General features: G+C 40.7%; 1 protein-coding gene across 1 annotated transcript in view; it reads right to left on the bottom strand.

Annotated features, from left to right (window-relative positions):
* ITPR2 (inositol 1,4,5-trisphosphate receptor type 2) overlaps positions 1-26,871 on the bottom strand; it is a 243,979-nt gene that overhangs the window by 56,577 nt on the left and 160,531 nt on the right. Inside the window, exons 38-45 of the mRNA XM_017829118.1 lie at positions 24,311-24,419; positions 22,466-22,653; positions 19,588-19,771; positions 18,752-19,008; positions 17,621-17,821; positions 15,260-15,370; positions 10,852-10,947; positions 10,113-10,232 (exon numbers count right to left, since the gene is read on the bottom strand). Of these exons, the coding sequence (XP_017684607.1) occupies positions 10,113-10,232; positions 10,852-10,947; positions 15,260-15,370; positions 17,621-17,821; positions 18,752-19,008; positions 19,588-19,771; positions 22,466-22,653; positions 24,311-24,419 (1,266 nt within the window). The remainder of the gene's footprint in view (positions 1-10,112; positions 10,233-10,851; positions 10,948-15,259; positions 15,371-17,620; positions 17,822-18,751; positions 19,009-19,587; positions 19,772-22,465; positions 22,654-24,310; positions 24,420-26,871) is intronic.

Raw genomic sequence — 26,871 nt, 5'->3', positions numbered from 1 at the left:
GTTATGTGGTCAGGTTAGTTGTTACAGCAATGGCAAAGTAAAAAGTCTGTTCATACCCACTCCTCTTGGCATCCCACCTTTTCAACATGCAGAAAAACATGACTTGCTCATTTTGAGTTAAAAACATATGAGACTCAAGTAAACTGCTGAAGCTTCAATCTGCCAAATTCACAAAAGACATGGATTTCCTACTATCTGCTGGGGCCTGATGTATATACTTTGTGGGGTACAAAACAGGGCAGTGTAAAAGTGTGGAGATGGACAGGAACTGAGAGATGTCTTCCTTCAAACAATAGCAGCAGTGAGATTTTCCAGCATTTTCAATCATGCTGTTGAATCTCTGCCTCCCTCTCCAATTAGCAAAGCAAAGCATCTCTAAAAAAAAAATAATTAGGAGCACAGGATCAGAGAGCAGAGAAAGTAAAACGATGAGTTCCTGTTTCCAACTCTGTGTTATGGCTATTGTCCTCAGGAGAGCACTTTCACCTGGCACCTATAAAGTAACAGTTCCTGGTGGGAGAGCAAAATGGTAAAAATTTCATCTCTCTCCCCATCAGACATTCCCAACTCAGGCTGCTTTACACAACCAGCTAGCAGCTAAATGGTGTTCTGCAGACTCAAAGAAGGAAAAGGCTGGAAAGACCAAGTTCATTTGAGGCTATATCATTTGTAAAACAAACTCTGAAAATCTTTGCCCATAGAAAAAAGCAGAGAAACCATTTCTTAAACCCCAGGTTGATTAGATGCTTATCCGTGTGCAGGTCTGAAGGTGATCAAAAGTAACTGGTCACCTCACTATGGGTGTAGAAAAGCATAATCAGCCGTTAAAACTAAATTTCACAGCTGGACACTTTTATTCAGTATCTCATAAAGCTGCCTCAGAAAAAGTGCAAGGTGGACTTCATTTTCAGTTTTCTGCACTGTGTTAAACAAGTGAAATAAAGGGGATGGCAGCTGAGCTCTGCCTATTTGTAGATTACAAATTCAGATCTTGTCTGGAAAACTCTATGATGACTGAGATACCTAATTAAATTATGACATCAGAGGAGATGAGAGTTAAAATGGAGCAACTGTGAGGAACAGACATATTTTGACATTCTGTTTAATGCTTTTTATTTTTGTTAACCTGTAATTACTTCAATGACTACTGAACATAAAAAAGTATGTCTTTGTTAGAGATGTCGTGTCCCCCCCCCGATTTTAATTAAGGTGTACGATTTCACAATGCACAATCTGAGGCCTATTAGAATTGCTCTGATACTATTAAGTGAGACCAGACTTCACTTCCATGATATTTCCGAGGTTACCCTCACTTTCCCTCAAAACAAACAAAGCAAGTTCCTCCCAGCTTAAAGTGAAGTGGTTTAGTGGTGCTTGAGATATAAGAAAAAGAGCATTTTACTTCATTTGATGGCTATGTCAAATGGAAAAGCCCAAGATCTGTCTCCAGAGCAAAAACTCAACCCTTTGTGTTATTCAGCTTCCAAAATAAGGGGAGTTTCTTGCAATCTGAACAAAGTAAGCAGCTACAGTACATATATTTCTGACAGGCAATATATACACAGAGCAGTTGAGGATGACTGAAAGTGCAGTCTGCTTTGAAGAGTGACTTTGGAAAGATGGCACCGTGTGGTTCCACATTTATTGCCTCCCAATGGCTTCTGGGTTGAGTTTGCTCACTTTGCAAGTTAAATGATTTTTAATTCCACACAACACTTCTCCAAGCAATTTCAATAGTAAAATTTTAAGTCAAGATGTCCTTTTTTCCCCCATACATCATCACTCTGAATGAAGACTGTGCATGCCAAACACAAGCGGGCAGCTCTAGGGTAAGAGCACAGTTTGAGGGCAACAGGTCAAGTTCTCTACTAGTATAAATCAGCACGAATCAGTACTGATTGCCTACTTCCAGTGGAGGCATTCCCACATAGACCAGCTGGGGATATGGCTAAATGAAGGCCCATTCTTCAAGTGGGAAGCTGAGTACCTGCCCCACCTGTGATACAGAACCAAAGGAGGACTAAAGTCATTCAGCCCAGCCCGTGATGCTTCACACAGCAATAAAAAGGTAGTGTGGGTACTGCTAGTACAGGGCTGCAAACAGAGCCTGAGAGCAGAGAATGTCTTAAACAGTATTTCATTGTCCCACAGCCAATTTTCAGAGTAAAACCACAGACTAATGTGAGGATTTCACAATGCAGACATTTGACAAAGAAAGGATATTTCTTCTGGTGTAACGTTTGAGCCCTGACACCAATACAACATATTTCCCAATGACAAAAAAATCTTGTAAACCACAAAACACAAGGATTACAGAAGTTACAGATAGAAGAAGAAAGCCACAAAGCAGAAATATTAAGGCCACCTGTGCCCTAGTGAAATGCACAGTTGCCACAGTCAAACAGGATATATCGCTCATTAATATCACATATAATAAATCACACACATATGTATAATAGACACTTTATCTTATTCTAGAGAAGCAGAACCAGAAAATTCAACATAAGCTAAAACTTCTGTGGTCCAACCTACAGTAAAAAGCTGTAGCTTGAATCCTAGGAGCTCTTAGCAGCCTAACTCAACAGGACACCAGATGGAAAACAGAGGTCCCCATGTAAGTCCCTGTCAAAGTCAGAACAGAATTCTGAGGTGAATGCTTCCAAGGAGAAATGGGGAGGGAGGGGGGAAGAAAACATCGAAGGACAAGTTGCCAAGGTTATAACCTGAGATAACAATGAAGCACAAGTTGCCAAGGTTTTAACCTGAGACCTAACATTAGCCACAGACTTTGTTTAATCTTTCAGGTGCTCATTAGTGTCAGGCCCTCGTGGCAGCCTCCATACTGCCTCGCTATACTGCAGCTGGCTGAACGTGGAGTTATATACCATCCTAATGAGCCTCAAGGAGGGTGATGTGCCTCATTGGCTTCTGTTTCAATCTTGGCAATCTCAGTGTAAAAGCCTTGCAACTGTTTCTGATTCTGCTGACATTTAATTAGCTGGTGTCATTTTGATGCCATAGCCTGTCTCATCAGGATGATAACTACAAAACAACATGTGGAGCATAAAAGTTCCATGAGAAGTTCCAGGTCTGGCAGCCAAGGATACAAGTCCCCTGACAGTCACAGTTCCTGGGACTGCTTCCCATTAGCCCTTTGTTTTGGCATCACTATCAGCAAGAGCTTCTCTGTTAAGGAGAGAGAACCAAAAAAAAAAACCACTCCAAAAACCTGCAAACTTCAGCATAGCCTTGCAAAAAATGACATCCTTTAGCTTGAGAAATTCTACCCATCCTGTAGAAAGAGAGCATCCTTATTGCACCAACTCACAGCTATTCATCCTGAAGGACAGGTTTATCCTACCAGATAGATTCAATCCTCTTCTGGGCTCAAAAGGTAGTCCTGTTTAAGTGTGTACAGTATTCTTCTCCATTTGCCATCTGGTGCTTGGGAAGACAGTCTCCAATAATACCTGCCAATTGCTTCTTGTTCACATCAGCTGCAGAATTTGACAATGGTCATTGCTGCACAGAATGTGACCGATCTATACTTTTACTGAATATAACCAATGATTCTGGAACAGTAAATCTATTTACACCAGACAAGTTCAGACTTTTTTGTATTTAGGTCTTTTTTTCCAAAATAATATTCTCATACACTAAACACAACATTTTTTTTTTCTTTTAGAGTGTACCATTCAATTCAAATGAACCAACACATTTCACTGACAAACCAGAATCAACTCAAAATCTTTGTCTGCAGAACCCAGGCACATCATAATGTTTTATAAATTATGGGACTCACAGGCCACACATCTAACTGAGGCAGAGGATGAGCAGAAAGAAGCCAGCAAGCTTAAAAAATTCACTGAACTAGTGTAGTCCCCAGATCTCAGCTCTTTTGGAAGATCCTTGCTGGAGCTGAAAGCTGCTTCCCAACTGGATGAGGATAACCCTACCTTTTGGAGCAAAATCCTCTGGGAACTCCTGGCTCCCACAAGGACAGGAAGATCTTTTTTAGGTAAATATTACAGGCCAGTAATGGCAACACCAGTATCAAGGGTGAAGGTGTTCTTGCAAGATTTTTCCACTTGGCATCTGTTAATTTTATTTCCATGGGATAAGCACGATATTACTGTTTCAGTCAGTTTGTGCCCACTGCAGACTACTGGGGGTTGTAACTGGTTCCACCAGTTCCCTGTCCTAAATCACCTTTCAAGTGCTTCCTTTCTATGTCTCAGAGAAGGTGCTTGTCAATGCATGTTACTGAGTCATTAATTTTTGCCTTTTTTATCCACATTTCTTTTTAAAGGGTCAAATTTCACCCCAAATTTACGCTTGACCACAATCACACTTCAAGCAGAATACTGTTTTGTCAGCCTGGGACAGCCCACCCAGTTCAGAAAGCTTTGGATTCTCATCCTAAAGGAAAAGTCACACATAGCGGTTCTATTCCACATTTGGAGGCCCACATTTACAATGTTACTTCTTGTTTCCTCACACAGTAAACCATGGAAAATTGGTACCCATTATTTTATGCAAGGAATCCCTTGACCTGACCTGTGTTATATGCAAGTCAAGACAAATGGATGAGTACAAGAATTCACATTTACCTAACAGTATATGTTTTAATAATTTTATTCTATTTTATACCTGCACACACAAACTCAAGGGAGAAGGAGGACCAAGGTCTAAGTTCATCTGTCTACAGGCTAAAACACAGAAGGGAAGGAAATCCAGGAGCTGCTCTAAACTACAACACTAAAAATAGCAACCCACAAAAAAAACCTTAAACCTAAAAGAACCTCCTCTCACACACATTTGTATCCAGTATCTTATGAAAGCTCTTCTTGCCTTAGGAATCCACAATAGCAGCAGCACAGGGAAGTTTATTTGAGAAATACACATTAGCATGTCTCTTTAAAAGACTTTTGGAGCACTAATGTACTCAGTGATTATGCTCTTCTCAGCTGTACCACCCAATAAATGCCAATTTTCCTCATTAGTTAAGTATCTGGGATCGAGTGAGCATAGGAGGAAAGCCAATGGAGCAGTTAAAGCAAAGCACTGGGGATCAAACAGGCCATATATTGCTTCCCATGACAGCTCAGGACTTGCTGTCTGTACCTGCTTCTGGCTTGGTGTCTTCACCTCTAACACCAGGTAATATCACCTACTTTAAGATGGGGGAAACAAAATCAAGGAAAGCTTTTAACTGCTCCAAAATCCTACAAAAAGGAAGATTAATTCTTTAAAAAATTATGAAACCACTATTATTGTTGCCACTTCTTTATTCTGCTGGAGCATGTAAGAGTCTCAGAGGCATGCAGTTCCAGGCACAGCATTGATGTGGAAAATAAAGGGTGGTCCCTGACCTTGATGTACTCAAATCTGATGAAAGCTATAGAAAGACACACTAAACACAGACCCACATAAACAAATGCCTTTGTGCTCCTTAGAATATTTCATATTTGGATAGCTAAATTGTTTAAAACTGACTCTAGTTTCTCCTTAATGAATATATCATATCCAAGTCTCATTATCAAACCAGTCCTATTTCAAATGTCAAAAATAGTAATTTTTAAAAAATAGCTGGTAGTGTATCCCTACTCTCAAAGTGTAAATCCATACCATTTTAATTGCCCAGTCAGCAAATATTCTTCATGTGTCTACACTAAGGAATATACTGCATTAAGTAAATACAGCAATAAACACTAGTTTGATAAAGCTTGCCAAGTTTGATAAAGAAATCTTGATTCAGTTGTTAATATATTAACAGATACATAAGGCTGAATGACTTATTTTGCCCAGTCCATTTAAAATTAGCACCAGAGAGGAAGGTGTATGACTTGCGATGTCCAGTTGCTACAGTCTGCTCAGTAGTACCTGCAGCAAGAATCTTACAGTTCCCAGCAAATCTACCTCCTTTTCCTTGGTTTATTTTAAGAACTTAGAAATGGAAGGACGCTTCCAGCTGTGTTAGTCTATCAGAGGATAGCCTGGTTCAAACTTGTGTTCATTTATGCCGTATGCCTGCACTGACAGCAGGCAGTGTTAATTCTTCTAACCTTACAGGGTGGAGGAAATGATTTTTCATTAAGTCTTGGTAGCACCAGGAAATTTTATATTTATAAGTAGTTTTGGTACTCCATAGGGATATAAATAATATTTTAGCTTAATCTTAAAAAAAACAAGCAACCTTCTATTTACCTGTAGGTGACAAGAAAATCATGGCATTCCAAGACCTGTGCTCCCCTCTCCAGCAAAGCATTTAAACATACACTTAAAACCAAGCAGTTGAGAAAACACTTTGCTGGTCTGAGACCACAGAACACGTACCATGAAAGCATCGGTACCCCTGTTGCATAGTCCTGCAACAGCTTTGGGAACCAGAGGGAGGAATTTATAGGGCGTTGAGAATTTAAAATTTTTGTACAGTATTACAGTCGGCTCCCTTACTCCCTTCCCATTCACATCCTTCTAGATCAAGGACATGCCTACACAGCTCTGCAGGCAGATGAAAGTGCACCCTTGCCATGTTGCAAGCTGACTAGGAGCTCTGTAAAGTTATTTCACATTCCTGTGACCCTCATGAATAAAGCCCTGCTGAAAGGTACAGTGGATTAGCTTGGGCTTCATGCCTGGTTTAGACAGTTTGCACCTAGTTGAAAAACACAGAGAAACACTCTAAAGTATTTTCTGTTGACAGAAGCACATACATGCATACAAACTACAGGAGCCTGGGGTTGTAGCCAGTGCCTTATCTTAACTTCACAGCAAATGCAAAGGGATCACGAACCTCACAGAAAGACTGCTAACTCCAATGAAGTATTTTTGAGTTTATAAACTTCTGAAATACTTTGTTGTAAATAAGAGGCAGCAAGCTCAAGGAGTCATCTGAAATGCCAGAGGATTTCTTTAGCCTGTTATAATTTCTTTTTTTCTGCCACTTAAAAGCTTGATTCTCCTACAGCAATGCTTCTGCATATAAGAATTAAGTATGAAACTTTTTTTGTGCCGCTATGTCAAAAGCTTTTGTAAATCTCTACGTAGACATCACATCAAGATGAAGTCTCTTTACGGACATCCTTACTGGCTTTGCAGAACAAAGTGTGACCTGCTTTAACACGATCTCTTGAAAGGACAGCAGTGAAAATACCATCCTAATTGACTGAGGCTTGAAGAGAAGAGGTGTAAGAGGTGATGGAACTCTCCACAACACCACTGACATTCACCTGAGACCACTGTAAGAAATGAGCAATGTCAGGTTCAAGGCTTGGCTCTGAGCATGACATTTGAATTAGACAAAGAAAACATAATCTCCTCCATGAATTTTCAAGAAAATGGTGAACCCTTTCTATCTAGCAATAATAGGCTTATTTATTTCTCCAGGGTGTGACCTCAAGCACCAGTTTGTGTCGCTCCTAGAAGAGCTCCGTCTCGACAGAGCCCCTGCCCCAAAGCCAGGCAGCAGAGCAGGGGTGCAGCTGAGGGTAGTTCCTCGTGGACAACTCACTTCTGCTTTCTCTCAGGGGCACTCCCTTCTCCTCTCTGCCCATATAATAGCTAGAACAGGAAAAGTGAGGAGGAGCAGCACTGTCCAGACAGACTGGGGTCAGTGCAGGGGAAGCAGCACAGCTACAGCACGTGGCAGGCTGGAGGAAGATGAAGAAATAAAGGAAAGGAAAGACAGGACAAAGAAACATGTGGAAGACGTGTGACTACTGGCACGACATGACTGCTGTGCCACCTCTGTGCGTGTACACCATGTACCAGTGCGCACATGCACTTCCATACGTGTGCCTGTGTAGGGGTTGGAGGCTGTAAAGAAGATTTACTAGCAGAAATCTCAGCCTTGCTCATGACATTCTATGCACAACTTTCTATGCACTGTGGGTCAAACATTTACCAGAATGCCTTTTGCTTCTGGTAAAATCAACCACAGGAAGGGCAAGGAAGGATGTAGTGGTGGCAAAAATGCAGAACCCACCATCGCCCCGAAGAGCACAACGACAAAAACTGAAAGTCTGAGCTCCCCAAAATAAACTGTCTGTGTTTGAGGGCTGGAACAGCAAAAAGAGGAACTCTTGGTCTTGATTCTGCTGTTGCAGAGGGACCAAAAAGCTGTAACTAGAGCAAGTGGTCACAAGGAAGCATCAGGAAAGTGACTGAAGAGCCACACTGTTGTAGAAAAAAAGATAAGTCCAATGAACTGTGAGAGCAAAGAAATAGTATGTAAATCAGGTCAGCTAAGCACCCAGGCACCAAAAAGCCACTGACACAGCAAAGCAGAGGGTGTTTGGAGAGAGAAGCAGCAAAGGAACCCAGCAACAATGGCCTTACTGAGGAGGGACCACGCTCGTATCCTGCCCATCCCAGGGCGAGTGAAAGGGCACACATGGAAAGAGTTTGGGGTCAAAGATCAGCAGGCCTGTGCCAAGAATTCTAACTTTTCATTAGCAGAGGACACAGAAAGGCCTCAAATTGCCTGCCCTTCCGTTGCTTTGTTTTGATATGGGGCTTGACAAGGGTGCAAAGCTATTGTAAACACACGTACTGAGTTACAGAAATGCAAGAAAAAGAAAACAGTCTTTTTTTCTTCTTTTTTTTTTTTTTGGTAAAAAGATGAATATTTTTACAGCATACAGAGCCAGTCATGACATTTAATTTTACAGAACAGGAAGGAGCTCAGCAAAGTGCTGTAAAAATATCCACTCTTATGCAACCAAAGTGCCGACTATGGATCAGGAATAGCTGGGGAGTGGCATCATGGACCCCCCCAGCTCCTTGAACACAGATCTAGGGACAGAGAATAATCTACAACTCACCTTGGTAGTGACCTCTTTCATAAAATGACCCCAGCAGTAATTTCAGATATAGTTTTAGGCCTATATTCTACTCCTCCAAACCATATTTTCCATGTCACAGACCCTGTTAAGTCATTTAACACAAACTGTAGGCAGAAAATACCAACATTTCTACTTGGCAGGTTTTTAGATTTTCATTATAAGCATTCAGACAAGCAGTAAATAGCCATGCAAGGTAAGGAGCTACAGATGCTTTCTTAAAATACTGTCATCTTCCATGGGTATCTCATGTACACAGCACAAGAGTAAAACGTGGTCAACCATAAAAACATCAACATAGTAACAATACTTACTTATTCAAATGTGCTACAAGCACATCAGCATAACTCAGTAACTGTTTTTGCATTCCCTGCTTGAAAGAATCATTGCATAATAGTACTGTAGCTATAGATTGCTTTCTTTTCTTTTTTTTTTCCATTGAGTATTCAATTCTTAACAACACATAATAAACACAATTAATATAGAACACTCCCTATATCCCCATCTGTTGATTTCTTCGTACTTAGTAAAACCACTTCTTAAAAATTTGGCCCTTACATGAAATACCAAATGCTGTCACTTACGATATAATCAAGAAATATGTGGTTTTTAGTTTTTTAATTAAAAAAAATCTTTTCAATACTCTTAACATAATTGAAAGATAAACTATTTTTGACACCAACTGCTCTGAAGAATAAATAGCCCATTAAATAAGAACCCTCAGTGTACATTCTACCTTTACCAGCAGAGAAGCAAAAGTGATCAGAAAAAGCTTGAGGGCACTACGGCATAATTCTGTAGTGGAAGGAAGGGAATTCTAAAGGAGGAAGCAGTGAAAAGACCCAATTATTCTTATTGCCAAACTAAATCTAAAATAATAGGGATCTTCTTAATTCAAGTTCACTTGGTATCAAAACTGAAGCTACTGTTTAAAATACACCAGTAATGATAACATGATTTATGATCTGATTGATATAAATGAGCTGTTAATGTTAAAAGAAGACAAAGCTAAATGGACAGTAACTGCTTTTCTCTACACTGTTATTTCAAACAAATAGAGCCTACCAAGACACACAGGATGTTCCCTTGAGCAGGGACACCTCTCCAGGTTACTCCTGGAGGTTTAACTTTGTTAAATTGCTGGTTTATGTCAACAAGCCCATTGTTACTTCTTTCTTACAAGTGAAATGCATCACTCCACCCATGACAAGATGGAGTTTAACCACATAGCACTTTTCTAGAACCAGTCACACAACCAATAAAACATACCTGATGGGCCAAAATATAGATATTATGGCCAACATCTTTTGGGGAGATGCCATCATCTCCGTTCTCCTCCTCGTGGTCACAGTCGAGGCCTTGGTTATAGGCATTCTTCATCACGTCCACCTGAAACACAAACCCAAGCAGAGGGAGATGAAATCAATGAAGAAAGGAAAAAAGAACTCTGTGTTTAAACACAGATCTCTCAGTTGCTGCTGTTACAGAGCCAGTTGGATTGGGAACAATTTCTCCAGATTTCCAACCCATTTAAAGTTCCTGGAGACCTGCACAAACATCAGGGTTGTTTCAAACTACAGCCACAAGTGTATTTGTACATTTGTATATATTTGTATATTTGTCCAAATGTTTGTAACTCTCTCTGTCCATGAGACATATTTAACGTAAATATATTATATATATTCTACCTCTACACACACTGTTTCATAAACTGTACAAGCCAGTCCCTGCCTGACAAACTGTACTTGGAGGCACTCTATCAGAGTATGATAACTTAGTTAGGAAACAATTACAGAAAAAGTGCTTGGAACGTCGTAAAGACTGAAATCATGCATGCTTGATCCTTTTAAAGTACTTTTTGTGAATTAGTACCATCCTGATACACTGTGCCACCATACCCTGCCAACACTTTTCAGCTTAGATGCAGATCATTTAAAAAATGTTCTAATGACAGATTTTATTTTTTTTTTCAGCCAAAAGATTTATGAATATTCACAGGTTTTCTCACCAGTTCTCTTGGTCTCATGTTGAAAAGGATTCTTTCCGCGTTCTCACTGTCTTGCCTGCTTTCCATAATAGCCAACAAAAGCTTGGAGGCATTGTTCTGGAGATACAAAACCAAGTTAATGCAAATTTTAAATCTCTTTCATGGATTAATGACCCTCGCATTTGTTTTATTTGAGATTACAAGAACCACTTTTTTTAGTGGATAAGATTTTCAACCACTTGCATCTTTTATTTTACTGACATATTTAATAGCATTTTTTTTCCCATTTTAATATCTGTAAGACTGATATTTAGTAAGACTAACTAACCCTGCACTCTATATTGGAAGAAGCATTTTAAACACCAAAAAATATTTGACTTAAATATAGAGCCTTGCTGTAGACTGTGCACAAGAAATGAAATTCCATTTCTTCCCCTTACTGCCCACCTAGCAATTTTTGCCCTGGCTTTCTATTAAAACAAGAATCAACAGAGGTAATTACAAAATGTATCACACTAAAGGTTTCATCAATCAGGCAGGTTTCCTTCCCCTTTGGTTTTTTAAGAAGTCCAACTGGTTATTATTTGAAGGGCTGTAAAATAAACTGTCTTCATACATTCCTGGAATTTTGTTTCACTACCAAATATTCCTGGGGGAGCATAAAAAGACAACCTTCTCTTTGTCAACTGGTTGCTTTTCACTGAGACCTCTCCTAAGGATTGAACAGCAGGGGCTTTAGCAGCAGTAGTCTGGTGGTACCTCAGACTTCAGAGACCTGTCTGTCTTCCAGTTAAATCAGTTTTGAAGAGGAGAGGAAGAGTGGTTTTGGAGGTTTGACTGCTTTCTGGCAGAGCAGGATTGCCTTGGTTGACCTGCCACAGCATCCCATCGTCATCCCCCATTAGAGACTGAGCTGTTGGAACACTTGGAAGCAGGCAGCAATCCCAAGGTAACAGGTAGGGGCCAGGAAAACTCCCAACCCACCACAGAACCTCATTCTCAGCTGTTTATTGCCATAAATCAGCAATTAAAACCGAAATTTCTCTCAGCAAGGGACAATTAGCACAGGCAGTTTCAGAGGGAAAGGGTTCAGCTGCTTTTGGGACTGAGGCAAAAAGGAAGATGATGTTCTCCACATGTTCAAGCAATTGTGTTTTAAGCAGCCTTTGCATGTCCAAATTTTGACAGCAGAGATGAAAACATGGAGCACTAACATACCAATCACACAGGTTGTAATCCCCAGGGAAACCCAGCCAAATTTGTCCAACTCATAAGCACTTTGTAAATTACAATTTGAGTACTGTACTGCAGAAACCCACTGGTTTCATACATAAAAGCCCACAGAGTTTCTTCTTAGTGGGCACAGAATCACAAAGCCCACGTGGAGGGAAAGGACAGAATTTTGATTAAGACTCCTAACAGGAAGCTGCTCTGAACAGCAGGATGGTTTCTTTTCTGCTGCAGTCTTGGTGACCAAGTCACTTGTGGTAGCACTGGTGGGATCTCAAACTGAGGAGGAGGGAAGGGAACATGACAGGTACCAGACAGCTCGAGAAGGAAGGAAAGGAAACAGTCTGCTCCCTTATGGGTGAGGAGGACTTGGAAGCTATTCCCCGGTGCAGACAACGCTGGGGGCAAAGAGAAGCCTTCTGCAGCTTCCATGAAATGAAGAAAGGCAGAGGATGGGTAGGGCTTTGTGTTATCAACATCCAGCTTCTTGCTACTGACTCAGCAAAAGTGACAATGACATGGCCTAGAATTACAGCAGGCAGGCACATCCTGCAGGATTTTTCTCTCAGATCACTTGACGTTGAGATGGTCATTTGACTACTTATTCCTCCTTTTCTGCATGCTTTGAGACCCCAGGATCTGATTTCCAATCCCAGATATCAATGAGGAAAAGAGGTCCATTGCTTGGAAAGTACAGTACAATGTTCTTCATAACACATTGGTACTGTGAAAAATCACTTTCCAGGGGTGCTATAAACAGTGCAGCCCAAAGCACTTCTGGCCTTCATTTCTCTTCACCTGGGTTGCCATCTCATCTCCTCATAAAAATGTTGGAAAAAATAAATTAATGAGTGAAGCAACTAGATACCCCAGAATAAGTTGCTATGAGAAAAAACAAGAAGACACTTGTATTAGACTCTGTTTACCCTTAGACTGACAATGTCTCTTCATCTTGTCACTATACAGAGTGGCAGATATTGAGGTCATACTGAAATAAGGAAGGCCAGGGTGTCATACTCAAAATAAAAAGAGGCAAAATGGAACATTGGCCATCTGTGCATCAGTGAATACTGTCTACCCTGCTCACTCAATGTGTCCACTGGAAAATATAATCCCATGAAGATGCAATTAAATACCACATCAAAAACTATGTGCAAAACAGGCTAAACTAAGATGGGATGGGAAAATTTAATTCTGCATTGCCTTTGCTCTGGTTGGGGGTGTATAAGTTCAACATACAACGTTCCCTGGAAACAGTGTCTGAGCTTGTTTGTATGTGTAAATATATGGGCCTATGTACTTCAAATTCTGTATTTTCACTGCAAAATTTATGCATTTGCAACTTCAAAGTTGCCTATGAACACTGACAGAGAGTCAGTGTTAAACATTACTTGGTAAATTCAGTGCTTTATTATTTCAGTGTGTTGCCACTCAAAATCAAAACCAGCAACTTCTTGATTTGGATCTAATTTCTTGAGAAAATCACATCTGGCCCAGCAATGTGTCCAGTTCTGAACTCCACAGGAATAAGGATGATATGGATTTAATGGAACAAGTCCAGCAAAAAGCCTTAAAGACGATTAAGGGAATGGAGCATTTTTTCACATAAGGAGCTAGTGAGAGTGTAGCTGTTCAGCCTCGAGTAGAAAGGCTTAGAGGGATCTTATCAATGCATAAATACCTAATGGGAGGGAATGTAGAAGAGGGAATCAGACCCATCTCAGTGGTGCCCAGTGAGAGAGCAAGAGATAAAATAAAACCCCCGTGAAATTCTGTCTAAACACAAGAAAATACAGTGAGAGTGATCACACGCTAGAATAGGCTGCCCACATGGGTTGTGGAGTCTCCAGCTGGGGAGATATTCAACTGGACACAGGCCTGGAAAACCTGCTCTAGGCTGACCCTGCTTGAGCAGGGAGGTTGGACAAGATGACCTCAAGATGTCCCTTCTAAGCCAAATGACTCTGTGATTCTGTAAAATCAGAATCATTTTCACAGTTTGAACCTCTGGTGTCATTCAGCACAATTTTTGCTATTTAAGTAACTGGAGTAAGGCACAGACAAGTCTCCTATGAAAGAGCCATCCTTGCAGTGATGTCCCTGAACTCCATTTTTGGTTCCTGCACAGAAAAGATGTTCTACAAGCACTTGGTAGCTTCATGATGATGGCAAATCAAAATGGCACTGGAGTGAATGCAGCTAGATCTTTACAGAGCCTGAAATTTGGACTTCAAAAGAACTGTCTGCATGTTCAAAGTTAAATGTCTGCTTAAATGGTTTGTTTGAGGGGGGCCTGAATTACATTGTCATTCAGAAATGTAATTACAGTTATTAAAATCATATGTAAAGCACTGTTGATTCAGTGTTTTATTGTACAGGATATATAGCTATATTGATTATTTTATTAGACATCCATAATGTTGCCAATATGATGCAATGCAGCTACCGCAAAGTATTTGCTAGTTTGGGGAGGAAACAGACCATCTGCAATGGAAAGACTTAATTTGGAAGGCAAGAAAAGGCAAAACCCAGGGCTCCTCCTGGACAAATTCTCCCCTACTTGGCAGACAGTACAGCTGCAGGGCTCCCCTCTGCACGGCAGGAGAAACTTATCTATGAGCCTATCCAACTCTCCACAGAATACAGAACAAAATCACATTACAAGCCTCCTGCTCTAGTCTTTTCCCTCACACTCTACGCTTTGTGTCTCCCCTCAGAGGACACTGAGAAGGGAAATAAAATACAGTTTACTTGAACCTTGTATTTGACACTAAAGGTCATCTGAAGTATTATTCTTTTTTCACAGCGTCTCCTTCTCAAGTAATTTTAAGAGTTCAGTATACAGAGAGAATGCCAAAATTGTTACATGCCTCTTCAGTGCTGCGTATACCAATCCAGCAAGATTTTACTTCCACAGTATAGAATTTTCATGTCATGCCTGTTTGATAGGATTTTTTTTTTTTTTAAAGAGCTCAGGGCATACTCCCAAACACAGCAGTGGGTCAAAAGGCCTGTGGTAGAGGGTCTGATAAGGACTCAGAAGCTGAGCTGAATTAATTTGCAATGTATTTTTTTTTCCAAAGGCTGCTGAGTATACTATGGTACGGTAAGATTAAGTAAATGTCAGGTTGCCTACAGCTCTCACATAGGTATGTCTTCTATTCTCAAATTCAAATAAACAAATTTACATATACTGTACCTTCAGCTGAAGTACCAAGTCCATGCAGTATTTGCCAAGAGGGTTTATGTCATTCAAGATGAGTGCAATTATAATATCAATCCCATTAGACTCATGGGTGGCTATGCATGTCTGCAAAAAAAGAGAAGGGAATGGGGCAGGGGCAGGAGAGAGGGAGGGAAGGAGGGGTACAAAGAGGGAGACAGGATAACAGGAGGGAGGAAATATGCACATCAACAAATTTTTAAAAGAAGGACGCAGAACTTGAAAGACCTTGCAACAACAGTGAACCTTTCAGCCAAAGCAGAACATCCTAAAAACATGCCACAAGAGCTGCTGGGGGAGGCTTATGTAGTACAGAACTGACCCCAACACTGCCAGCAGTGGAACACACAACTGGAATAGTGGTGATGCAGGTTAAAATATGCTCCCAGTAAATCATGCAGGGCTTGGCACCAAGTGGTACAAGTTACAGACAGCAGGAGCACTGCCAGATGCAGCTGAACACATGTGCCAGACTCGGACATAAAAGACATGCTCAGCTGTACACACAACCAAATCTGCACATCCAAATGCTTAATTTGCAGTCAGCAACCAGTTCTAATACCACTCTTACAGCATGAATTGTTTGCAGAGACTAAGGTTCTCTCCATATACCTGGATATGTTCTGCATAGAAGGGCATTTCACAAAATCATAGAATGCTTTGGGTTGGAAGGGACCTTAAAGATCATCTCATTCTAACCCCCTGCCATGGGCAGGGACACCTTCCACTAGCCCAGGTTGCTCAGAGCCCCATCCAGCCTGGCCTTGGACACTTCCAGGGATGGGGCAGCCACAGCTTCTCTGGGAAACCTGTGCCAGGGCCTCATCACCCTCACAGAAAGGATTTTTTTCCAAATGTCTAACCTAAAACTACTCCCTGTCAGTTTGAATCCATTTCTCCTTGTCCTGTCACTACATGCTCTTGTAGAAAGTCCCTCTCCATCTTTCTTGATAGACATGGAATTCTGGATGTGGAATTCAAAACTGTACTGTACTTCACAGATGCCTTTACAGCTGGAGTCCTGGACCTTCTAGGTGTTGTTAAGTGTCAGTTATACAAAAGCCTGTGGTGCTTTTTCCTTCTAGCAGGTTTATGGTCAATAGGAAAGAAGAAGGTTTCCAGGAAGACAGAGAGAGGGAAAAAATGAAAATGAGAGTGTTGAGCATTTGCCTCTGAAATACACTGAATTAGACTTGTAGTTGGTGTGAACAAGCATAACTCAAATCCTGAGTGACTTCCAGCAGAAGTCTGGTCTAAGTAATGAAGGGTAACTAATCATTCCCTTCCACTATCAGTGTTCCTCCAGTGCTTCTTAAGTAAATTTGTTGGAGAACATGTTAACTTGTAACAGGTTTTTTTTCATCTCCAGTCCTGCAGCTATTCTTTTTTTACAGTTGTTTTTCCCATTCATAAGTGGATTGAATCTGACTGTTCAAAATTCAGTCCACTAAAGGATTTTTGTTTGTTTGCTTTTAAAGTATTAAGTAAAGGCAGTTGATTACCAGCAAAGGCAATAGCAGCAATTTATATTTCATTTGTGCACATTAATGAAGAAGCATTAATATTGCATGTATTTCTTCAGCTATTCCTACTAAAAAGAAGAGATTGCTTCTGTAATTTGCCCACTGCAATTTTCCAATTGATAATCCATAGTAAAAATTCTGCAATTTCAACCAGTGTTACAACTTTACTGCAGTTCTCTTCAGATCAAATGTGGCAGCATATAACCACATTCTTTGCATCTCCATACTTCTTCAGCACAGCACTAAAGAGACCATTACCAAAAGTCACACCTTTATGACTTAAAGCACTGGAGTGAACAAGGCAGAGATGAGCAGAAGCCTGGTCTTTAGTTTCATCCATTTCACTACTGACATCATAATTAAAGATGCTGCTAGATAGTATAGCAGGATGAGAAGTTAAACTTTGTGGCAGATAATGTGAAATAAGGAAAGTAAGTGTTAGCAACCCATATAAACACCAGCAAGGGCAAAATGTTTGAAAATTAAGAAAACAAGACTGTGTTTGCAATGCACTTCCACAGCTGTGACTCCAAATCCAGTCTCACAAAGTGAGGTTTAAGCCATGGACACAACATTAAGCTCTCTCCAAAAGAACTGGTAATCCTCAATGGAAGCAGATATACCACAGGAAGAGTGTTTTGAGTTCTGACTTAAAAGGTTCACTCAGGCCTTATGAAAGCTTGTGTGTTAAGCCCAGTCACAGCAGCTGGAAGTGAATTTATGTTATTAGCAACACTGAAATATTTATGACAAGCACCCAGACACCACACATTCAGGTACACTCTTCTGCATCCAGGAGTTATTTGAGCCCTACCTGGTTTTCATGGCATGGACCTTGGCAATACTCAGTAAGGCTTTCCAGTGTCTGGTTGACAAGAGCCACATTCCTCTCATTGATGTAAAGCCCCAACAAGCCCAGCCCACCTGTTGTGCTTCCGCAGATGCAGTCCAGAAACTGAAGGGTCTCACAAACGAGGTTGTAATTTGTTTTATTGTTTTGATGTCTTAAAAAATTCTGGTGGATGGAGAAAATGAATACGCACCAAAAAAAAAAAAAAAAGAGAGAGAGAGAGAGACAAGTCAAACACAGTCTTTTTTCCCATGAAAACATGAAAAGGTACAATTTATATATACAATTTATACAAATTATGACCACTGTACATCAGGTACTGAAGTACAGCACACTACAGAAAATATATTAGGACCCAGTGCAGCAGGTGAGAAATTAAAAGCTGATTAAAACAGCAGAGCAAAGAGGGCTTAGGAAAGTGAGCTTTGCAAACATCTGCACTGGCCTTAAATGTCATATATGTCCTGCACACCTGCCCCCACCCATCTATTACACCCCTGCTCTGGGAAGCTCATTCCCACAGCTGAGCAGGTCTCATAGCACATCACAGCCACTCCTTGGCTGTGCCAGCCCAGAACTGCAGCTCAGCTCAAACCACCCTCAAAACTGCTCTAAGGGAGGTTCCTGGACACTGGGAATAATTGTAGAAAATTCATTTTGCAAAAGTTGCTATGGGGACAGTAATTTCTACCAAGAGAACTGATACAGGAGGGACACACATTTCAAAGCCTTCAATCATAACACCTTGGGAACAGAGCAATTCCCAAACACTGCCCAGAAAGTTCTTGTGGTCTTCAGGTCCGTAGTAAGTGATCCACCATTTGTGCACAGAAACCTGACTAGCAGGGACACTCAGACACTTCTCAGTTCCATGTGGCTGCACTGCAGTCCCCAAGCAATTCTGAGGACATAAACATGACCTCAACTAAGGTGGGTCTTGAAAAGGGTTATTTTAACCTTGGACCAAAAGAAGAACAACATTTTAGACAGCCCTATTCTGTAACAGCAGCCAGGCACAGGGGTGTTTTTTCTTCCCTTTTGAAGCTGTAGTCCCTATAAATACTTCATTTGCAGCTCAGTTCAAAACCACTTTACCTGGAGCTCTCGGTTGTGGTTCTCACACAGCAGCTGAAGAAATCTCAGTATTGGCTGCATGATTGCAATGGCAGGGCTCATGATTGCTTCTTCTGTGGACTTCTCTTCTGCATTTGCAGCATCTGTTCCTGAGCCCATGAGATCTATTTCTGGGTCCATTTCTCTCCTATACACAGAGTAAGCCTTGGATGTTGCAGAAGATGCCTCTGTTAACTGTCCTTTCATACCCTCTTTCAGATGCAGGGTTGAATCCTTAACTGAAAAGAAGATGATTTTCCTTCATTTTTGAAACTCTTTCTCCTCATTTGATTAAACAATAAGAAAACAATAATAATGAATGCAACTTTTTCTTGGTTGGTGCCTAACTTTTCTAAGACCTCTAGGCAACTTACAAAGAATATCAAAGCAACATTCATGCAGGGATAGCATGTTCCAAATAAACCACAAACCAGAGTGAAACAGAACATTAACACAAAAAGCCCTACTATTTCTCTCCCATATACAATAAATGATGAGAACAATGGAAAGACCACAGGGTGGGAAATCAGTTCCTGTGCTTGCTCTTGTGAAATAGCCCCATTAGCAGCAGCCTCTACTTCTGTTTCTCTAAAAATATGGTTCTATATCTTTTATTGATGCAAACTGGCACAGCTTCACTGATTCCATCAAAGCTAATTCCTTGTAGCCAGCCTGGGGTGGATTATAATTCAGAGAAAGCAGACAAAAGATGCAAATTAGCAATGGTTAATATTGAGGCTTATTGATCATCTCAACACAGCGGTGCAGTTCTAATATAAAATGCACTTCTCCCCTCTTTCACAGGTGTGCCTCCTTACCTCTCTTTTTGGGAACAGATATGGTGAGGTCACTGTCATCCTCTTTCTTTTTGCTCCCCAGATCAATAGTGTTCACTGTCACTGTTGATCTGATCTCCTGCTGAGCAGCTTTCATGCGGTCATACAGCACCTTAAAGAATTTCTCTGACTTCTTTTGCTCCTTCAGTTGCTGGTAGGTCGAATACTGCAAAAAAAAAAAAAAAGTTCAGCTATCAATCTCCTAAGGAAGAAGAAATACAACAATACACTACTTTTTGGCAAAACAAATGATGAGTAATTAATTCACTTATACAAAACAAATGTTGGCCACTGTCTGACCAGTTCTTTCACGAAGTGATATGCAAGGCTGGTAACAAAGACTGATGATAATGTTTCAGAATTTGGGTAAAACAGTGAACAGTGCTATTTGCAATCTTTAAAATGTCACAATATTACACTTGAAGTTAAATTATTTTGTGACACTCTCCATTTCTGCAGCTCACTAGAGTAATAATATTCCATCTACAAATAACAGTGAAAAGTAACTGTTATTATGCAACAAGAGGAAACATGGAACATCTAAGATGTAATATTATAACTTGGATTATGCTGATGACGCTGCCCTTGTTGCCCACACAGAAGCAGCCTTGCAGCGTTTAACATCCTGCTTTGCAGATGCTGCTGAGCTCTTTGGGCTGGAAGTCAGCTTAAAGAAGACAGAGGTCCTCCATCAGCCTGCACCTCAGGAAGTCTTCCATCATCCCTACATCACCATTGGCCAATCAGAGCTCAAATCAGTTCAGCAGTTTAATTACCTAGGCAGCCTCATCTCCTCAGATGGTAAGATCGACGGAGAGATAGACAACAGGTTAGCAAAGGCATACAGTGCTTTTGGAAAACTCCACAAAAGAGTATGGCGTAATAAACACTTGAAGAAAAGCACCAAGATCAGTGTTTACAGAGCCACTGTGCTGTCTACTCTCTTATATGGTTCCGAATCATGGGTCATCTACCGCCACCACCTGCGTCTCCTAGAACGCTTCCATCAACGCTGTCTCCGTACAATCCTAAACATCCACTGGTCAGATTATGTGACCAATACATCTGTTCTAGAGCAAGCAGCAGTCACAAGTATTGAGGCCATGTTACTGAGAACACAGCTGCGATGGGCAGGGCACGTCTCCAGGATGAAGGACCACCGCCTCCCTAAGATCCTGCTCTATGGTGAACTTGCCACTGGCTGCCGCAAGAGAGGAGCCCCGAAGAAAAGATACAAGGACTCCCTGAAACAACATCTCAGCCTTGGCCATATTGATCACCATAACTGGTTTACTCTGGCCTCAAATCGGGAGGCCTGGAGACACATCATCTATAACGCAGCTGTCTCCTTCGAGAACACACGCAGGATCACTCTCGAGGAAAAAAGGCAGCGCAGAAAGAACCGTGTATTGCAGAATACACCATCTAAGGAGTCTTTCTGCTGCGCCTTTTGCAATCGGATATGTCTGTCACGTATTGGCCTCATAAGCCACCAGCGCACCTGTAGCAAATGTGGATAGAGCCTTCCCAAATCTTCGTTCATGAAGCCTAGCCATGAGTTGAGTTGAGTTGAGTTGAGATATTAATTTTTTGTGCTACACATAGAGTTTAATATTAAATAGTTAATATTTTAGGTTACAGGCCCTTAGTATTACTGTCAAGCAGTCTGAGTAACATTTGCAGCATTTTACAGTCTCCCAAAGTAAAAGCTTTTTACGGCCCCTAACAATTCATTTTAGAAAGCTGGAAAAAAAATCTCATTTCTTTATCATTTTCTGGACACTCTGTAAGGGTCACAGATCATATTATATTTTTACAGAATAAAGATACAAAATGGGATTCCTCCCACAGGCAATGATGAGAGATGGAGAAATGCAGGAAATGGTTCATGGCAACTCTCCTCTCTTCTGTTAACTCTGCTGGTCATGGTCAAGGATAAATAATCATAGAATCATGGAATGGTTTGGGCTGGAAGGGACCTTAAAGACCATCCAGTTTCAACCCCCTGCCATGGGCAGGGACACCTTCCACTATCCCAGGTTGCTCAGAGCCCCATCCAACCTGGCCTTGGACACTTCAGGGATGGGGCAGCCACAGCTTCTCTGGGCAACCTGTGCCAGGGCCTCATCACCCTCCCAGGGAAGAATTTCTCCCTAATATCCCATCTAAAGCTGCTCTCTGTCAGTTTGAAGCCATTGCCCCTTGTCCTGTCACTCCAGGCCCTTGGAAATAGTCTCTCTCCATCTTTCCTGTAGGACTCCCTTCAGGTCCTGGAAGGCCTCAGAGTCACCCTAAGGTCACCCCAAAGCCTTTTCTTTTCCAGGCTGAACAATCCCAATTCTCCCAGCCCTTCATCATCTCAATTCTCTCTCTTTCTTCAATCATCTTATTTGGCGAAAGTTGAGTTGAGGGACACAATTCACAAAAAACAAGAATCCATAGTTTAAAGCAGTTTTTTTCTATGGAATGGGATACCGCTTTTCTCAAATGACCAGTTTTGCTCTCTTTGGAGATTTTGATAAATGTCCCTGAAGGTTCCCAGAAAATATTTTTATTGCCATTATATACTTAAAAGCACTGTTATTTTTAATTTTACAAAGAGTGATATAAAATAAATTGAGGCAATGCTTACATGGCAAAGACCAGATTAAAAGAAGCACACAGAAAGGGACAGATGAAAAACATTTTCTTCTATTGAAGAGTCTACACTATGAGATATTGCATAGCAATAGGGCATATTTACCTTTGTATTACAGTGACAAACTTTTCACAGAACTCACAGCAGAAAGGTTCTTTCTATTTGTCTCCAGGCTACGTGCTTCTGAAAATCAATATGTGAATAAGGATATTAAATAAGTACCTGTGTTTGCGTATTTCCACCTTCAAGCAACGCAATGCCAAGCAAAATGCCTTCTGAGAAAATCCTGTCATTCCTGGTGTTTACTATGACATCTATAACCAGTTCCGAGGCACCTTCTTTATCCAGAAGGCACTGAATATCAAACATGGTCACCCCAGATTTATCCAAGTCTTGTCCCGAAAATCCACCTGCAAATTAGACAAAGACATCCCATTCATGATGGTTTCACACATGGACACGGAAGGGTATCTATTAGTAGTAATAATGCACACAATAGCAATGTCATAAATTTCATTTTGAAATTCTCTTTCAGGTAAAATTCCCCCTGATAAAAAATCGAAGATTTTTGTATGAAACTGCAATGTTGGGCTCTAAGAATAAGCAATAAAACAAGTCCCCAAACCATTGTTCTTTCATGATATTCAGACAATAAGGAAGTTGGAAATGACACCATTTTGTTCACCAAAGCCCTTTTTTAATTCCACTGCTGCACACACCCAACTGTGAGTATGGGCAGCGCTCTGAGACCACCTTTAAATCTGCTCTTCCATCTCAGACCTAATCTACACAAAGATTGTGTCCTGCTAAATCCACTCTGGTTATGGGTATGATCTTCTAGCCAAGTGCTGCTGCCAACAAAACTCCTAAATCATTAACGTCATGATGATGTTCTTTAAGAACAGAGACCTGAGTTAATCCAAAGTAAAGGAGTGGGTTGAAGAAATCTTGCTGAATTGCATTAGCTCATTAAATCAACCATCTTTTATTATCACAGATTATCATCTTTCCTGCCATACTTCCTTCTATAAAGATATAACTGTGTCCACCTCATTAGGAAAAATACAGTACTGCTTTAATCAGTCAGTACTATTTTGATTAATCTGATTAAAATCGTGTAGGCTTTGTTTGTGATGAAGCCATACACACAACTTTTAAAGACAGAACTAAAAAAAAAAAAGAAAAAAAAAGTAAATCAAGTAAATCTTTACTCTCCTGTTTGTTAGGGAGCAAAATTTGGTGTGCAGGATATCAAAACTAAACACTTCCAGTGTCTACACTGAAACAGCCATGGAGGAACAGTTAGGTAACATTTGGAAATGCCCACAAATCTGGGTATGCCTTTAATATATGCTGAAAATGCAATGACAAGTATTTTGACCTGGCTCTGTACCCAACTTCTGTCTCTTTTCCCATGACATGCATTATTTTGGGTTTTCTTAGAAACCATCCTATAGTAACTTCCTGTGGCTTCTATAAGAACAATGCAAAAAAATTAGGTTATAATGGCCCTACAGAGACCATCTGCTCAAACGTCCTGCTCAAGGTAATTAGAGCAGGTTCATCAGAGTCTTGTCCAGTTGTAACAAGAACTGACACATCCTATAGCTTCTCAGGGAGGTCTGTTCCATTGTCCAACCAGTGTTTTTGCAAGAAGCTTTTCCTTATACCTTTTTTTTTATATATCAATAAAGGGTCTAGAATTGTAAAAAGAAATGTTAAGCTTCCAGAAACAGCAACATCTTTATTCAAATGTTTTGTGCTTTGCTGAATTTCTGAATGGTGATTTACTGGTACCTACTTTGGTACCTCCAAACGTCCTGTGATCCTTGTGGGTCCCTCCCACCTCAGCATATTCTGTGATTCTATGAAATGCACAGGAGCCATCTGAGACAAGTGCATGCAACTTAAAAATAGAAAAAGTCTGCTACTACCTCTCTTCTAACTGATCATAGAACACGTTTGTATTTATTTACCAACTGAATCACTGGAGCACTTCCAATGTGCCTATTAGAAAAAAATGATGCTGTTAATTTTGTTCTCTTGAAATGATCTGTGTTGATTTACCTCCCACTTGTGCAGTTTTGCTGTAGCTGGCAGACAGGGGCCCATTCATACCACTTCCATATTCCCCTTTAAAGTAGCGATACAGGAGTATTTTCCTTAAAGTGTTGCCCTTTAAGAGAAAGATAAAAATAGAAAAAATGAGAGTTGTGGCCAATTTCCTTTGTTTGAAAAGCAAGCTGTTTAACATAGATACATAATTTATTAGGTCTTTCCATTATAATTAGGAAGCACACAAATAGTAAATTTGTCCAGAAAACAAACATCTAATGGTCTTACCTAACAAATCCCATGGGAAGAATTCTAAAATAGTGTTGTATAAACTTTTATTTTATGTTTCTTTTAAACTTATAGATTACAAATAAAATACCTCAACCTCAATAATTCTGACTGGTTATCTGTAAGATGTGTATATTGAAACAAGTTCCATGAATAGCCAACACTCTGCAGTCATTGTGTCTGTGCCCTACGCTGCCATGGCAGTACTTTCTTCCTATTTTCTGCAGCTGAGTAGTATCACTCCCTTTTCTCTGATCTCAGATAATCCAGCTGATTGTCTGAAAGAAGCCACATCACATGAAATATTTAAACAGATATCTGACATTTGATAGAACAGTTTAAAAAGCATTTTCTGTATTTCCTTGTTCCTTGACTTCCAAAACCACAACCAGTCAAAATTTGCATGCAGCTCTCTGAAGATCTTCCCTTTCATTTCACTTAATCCAACATGTCTTGTGTTGCAGAACATAAGAGTCAGGGGTACCAATTACTTGGCATTTTTATTTTGCCTTCAGTCTCTTGGGAACACCTTCAGTCAACACTCAGCTTTGCAGAGGCAGGAGGTGACACAACTGTAGGCATATCTGTAACCTAAGATTTTATACAGAAAAGACTACACAAGGCCTCCAATGATCACCACAGAAGTTGGTAATTTGAACAGCTTGGCAGTAAAATGGAACAACTTTTTCCTTACTTTTACTAAACTAATGGTTTTAATGAAAGCAAAAAATGTAAAAAACACGTGCACCAGAAGCACTCCCACTTCTCTGTTAACTTAACAGTATTTCCAAGAGCCCCAGTGGGGCTTCACTGCTTCACTGACCTCGAAGACAATGGGTTTGTCCACCTCAAACGAGTGCCAAAATACAGGATTTTGTGTGTCACCTGACAACACAAACCAGCCATTCCTTCCTAGTTCTCACAATGTGATGTTTTAATTTGTTAATAGTCTGTACAGATTTCCCTCAAACAGCTAAGAAAAGTACAAGGCCTATGTTAAAATATCAAAAGCTATAAATACAGTGGGCTGCAAGAAAAATAAGAAGTGTCACCTACACATCTGTAGTGCAGTGCCAGGGAATTTATTAGGTGGATTTTCCAGGTGAGCTTTAGCCAGTGTGCTCTACACTACAGAGGGAGGCGAGGATTCAGAAGTCTCTGAGGAGCTCACACAGAGACAGATTCCTTCCCAGCCTGGTTTATGGTGGGGTTTAACCCTGCATGCGTGGACAGGGTAGGCTAACCAAGCTCATAAGCAATTTTGACATTGCAAAGAGCACCAGCTCCTCCTGCTCAACATCTTGTCTCCAGCTGTGACCAAAATCCAGTGTCTTACAGGACAGTGAACCTCATTTTCCTTGTGTCCTGAAGAAGACCAATGTATTATTGAGGGGAAAAAAGTTCTCACTGGAACCAATAAACATGGACTAAGAAGCAGGATAAAGTCCCTTTTCAAGCTTTCTCAGCTGCATATATCCAGAATTATAAAACTGTATCACACAAATGGAATCACAGAGCAAAAACCCTTTCTAAGTCCAGACTAGGGCCTGATCCAGAATGGGCACTGCCTTGAGACAAGATCTTTTCATCAGAAAGGCTGGCATTTGCCATACCACCTGATCAGCCACTCAGTTTGAGTCAACATCCTCAACAAGCAATCTTTGCAGTCTGTGGATGACTAATGGTAAATTATAGAAACAGTCACAGTGCAGTCACGGGAAGAAATACCAAAAGCCATCTATATATAGTTAAGAATACTACCTGTGGTCACAAGCTTTTATTTTTCAATCAAAACAGCCTTTATTTTATCCAGAAGAGAGTTTAAGACCATGAAAAAGCTTTTGACTAATAAACTGAATGATTTAGCACTGGGGTCTGATTGCTTGGAAGCGAGTAACTGAGCACATCTCAGCTCTTACTGCCTCATTACCTTCAGAGACATCAGGAGGAGCAGGAATATGAAGATGGTTTTCCATCTGCAATGGGAAGGGGAATGCTGCTTCTCCTATTACCAAACTAAGGCACAGACTTGTTCCAAGAAACAAGCCTTAATTATTAGGATTCCTGCTCTCTCTCACTCCTTTTCTCAACCTCCCATAAACTCAGACAACAGTCACAGTTCCAGAAGCCAATGTGTCAAGAGTCAAGGACGCCGTGCTTGTGAAGCAGAGATGTGGTGGCACCTCTGCTTTGGCTGACAGCTGTGCCAAAGACGCGCCCTCGGGCTCAGCCCACACACTTGCAAACTCAGAATCTTCCTCCCCTTTGTGATGACCATATGACTT

Source organism: Lepidothrix coronata, unplaced genomic scaffold (assembly GCF_001604755.1).
Source record: "Lepidothrix coronata isolate B3197 unplaced genomic scaffold, Lepidothrix_coronata-1.0 Scaffold158, whole genome shotgun sequence".
In the NCBI taxonomy this organism is placed as follows: Eukaryota; Metazoa; Chordata; class Aves; order Passeriformes; family Pipridae; genus Lepidothrix; species Lepidothrix coronata.
Note: the sequence above shows the minus strand (reverse complement) of the source record. Positions and strands in the feature narration are given on the sequence as shown.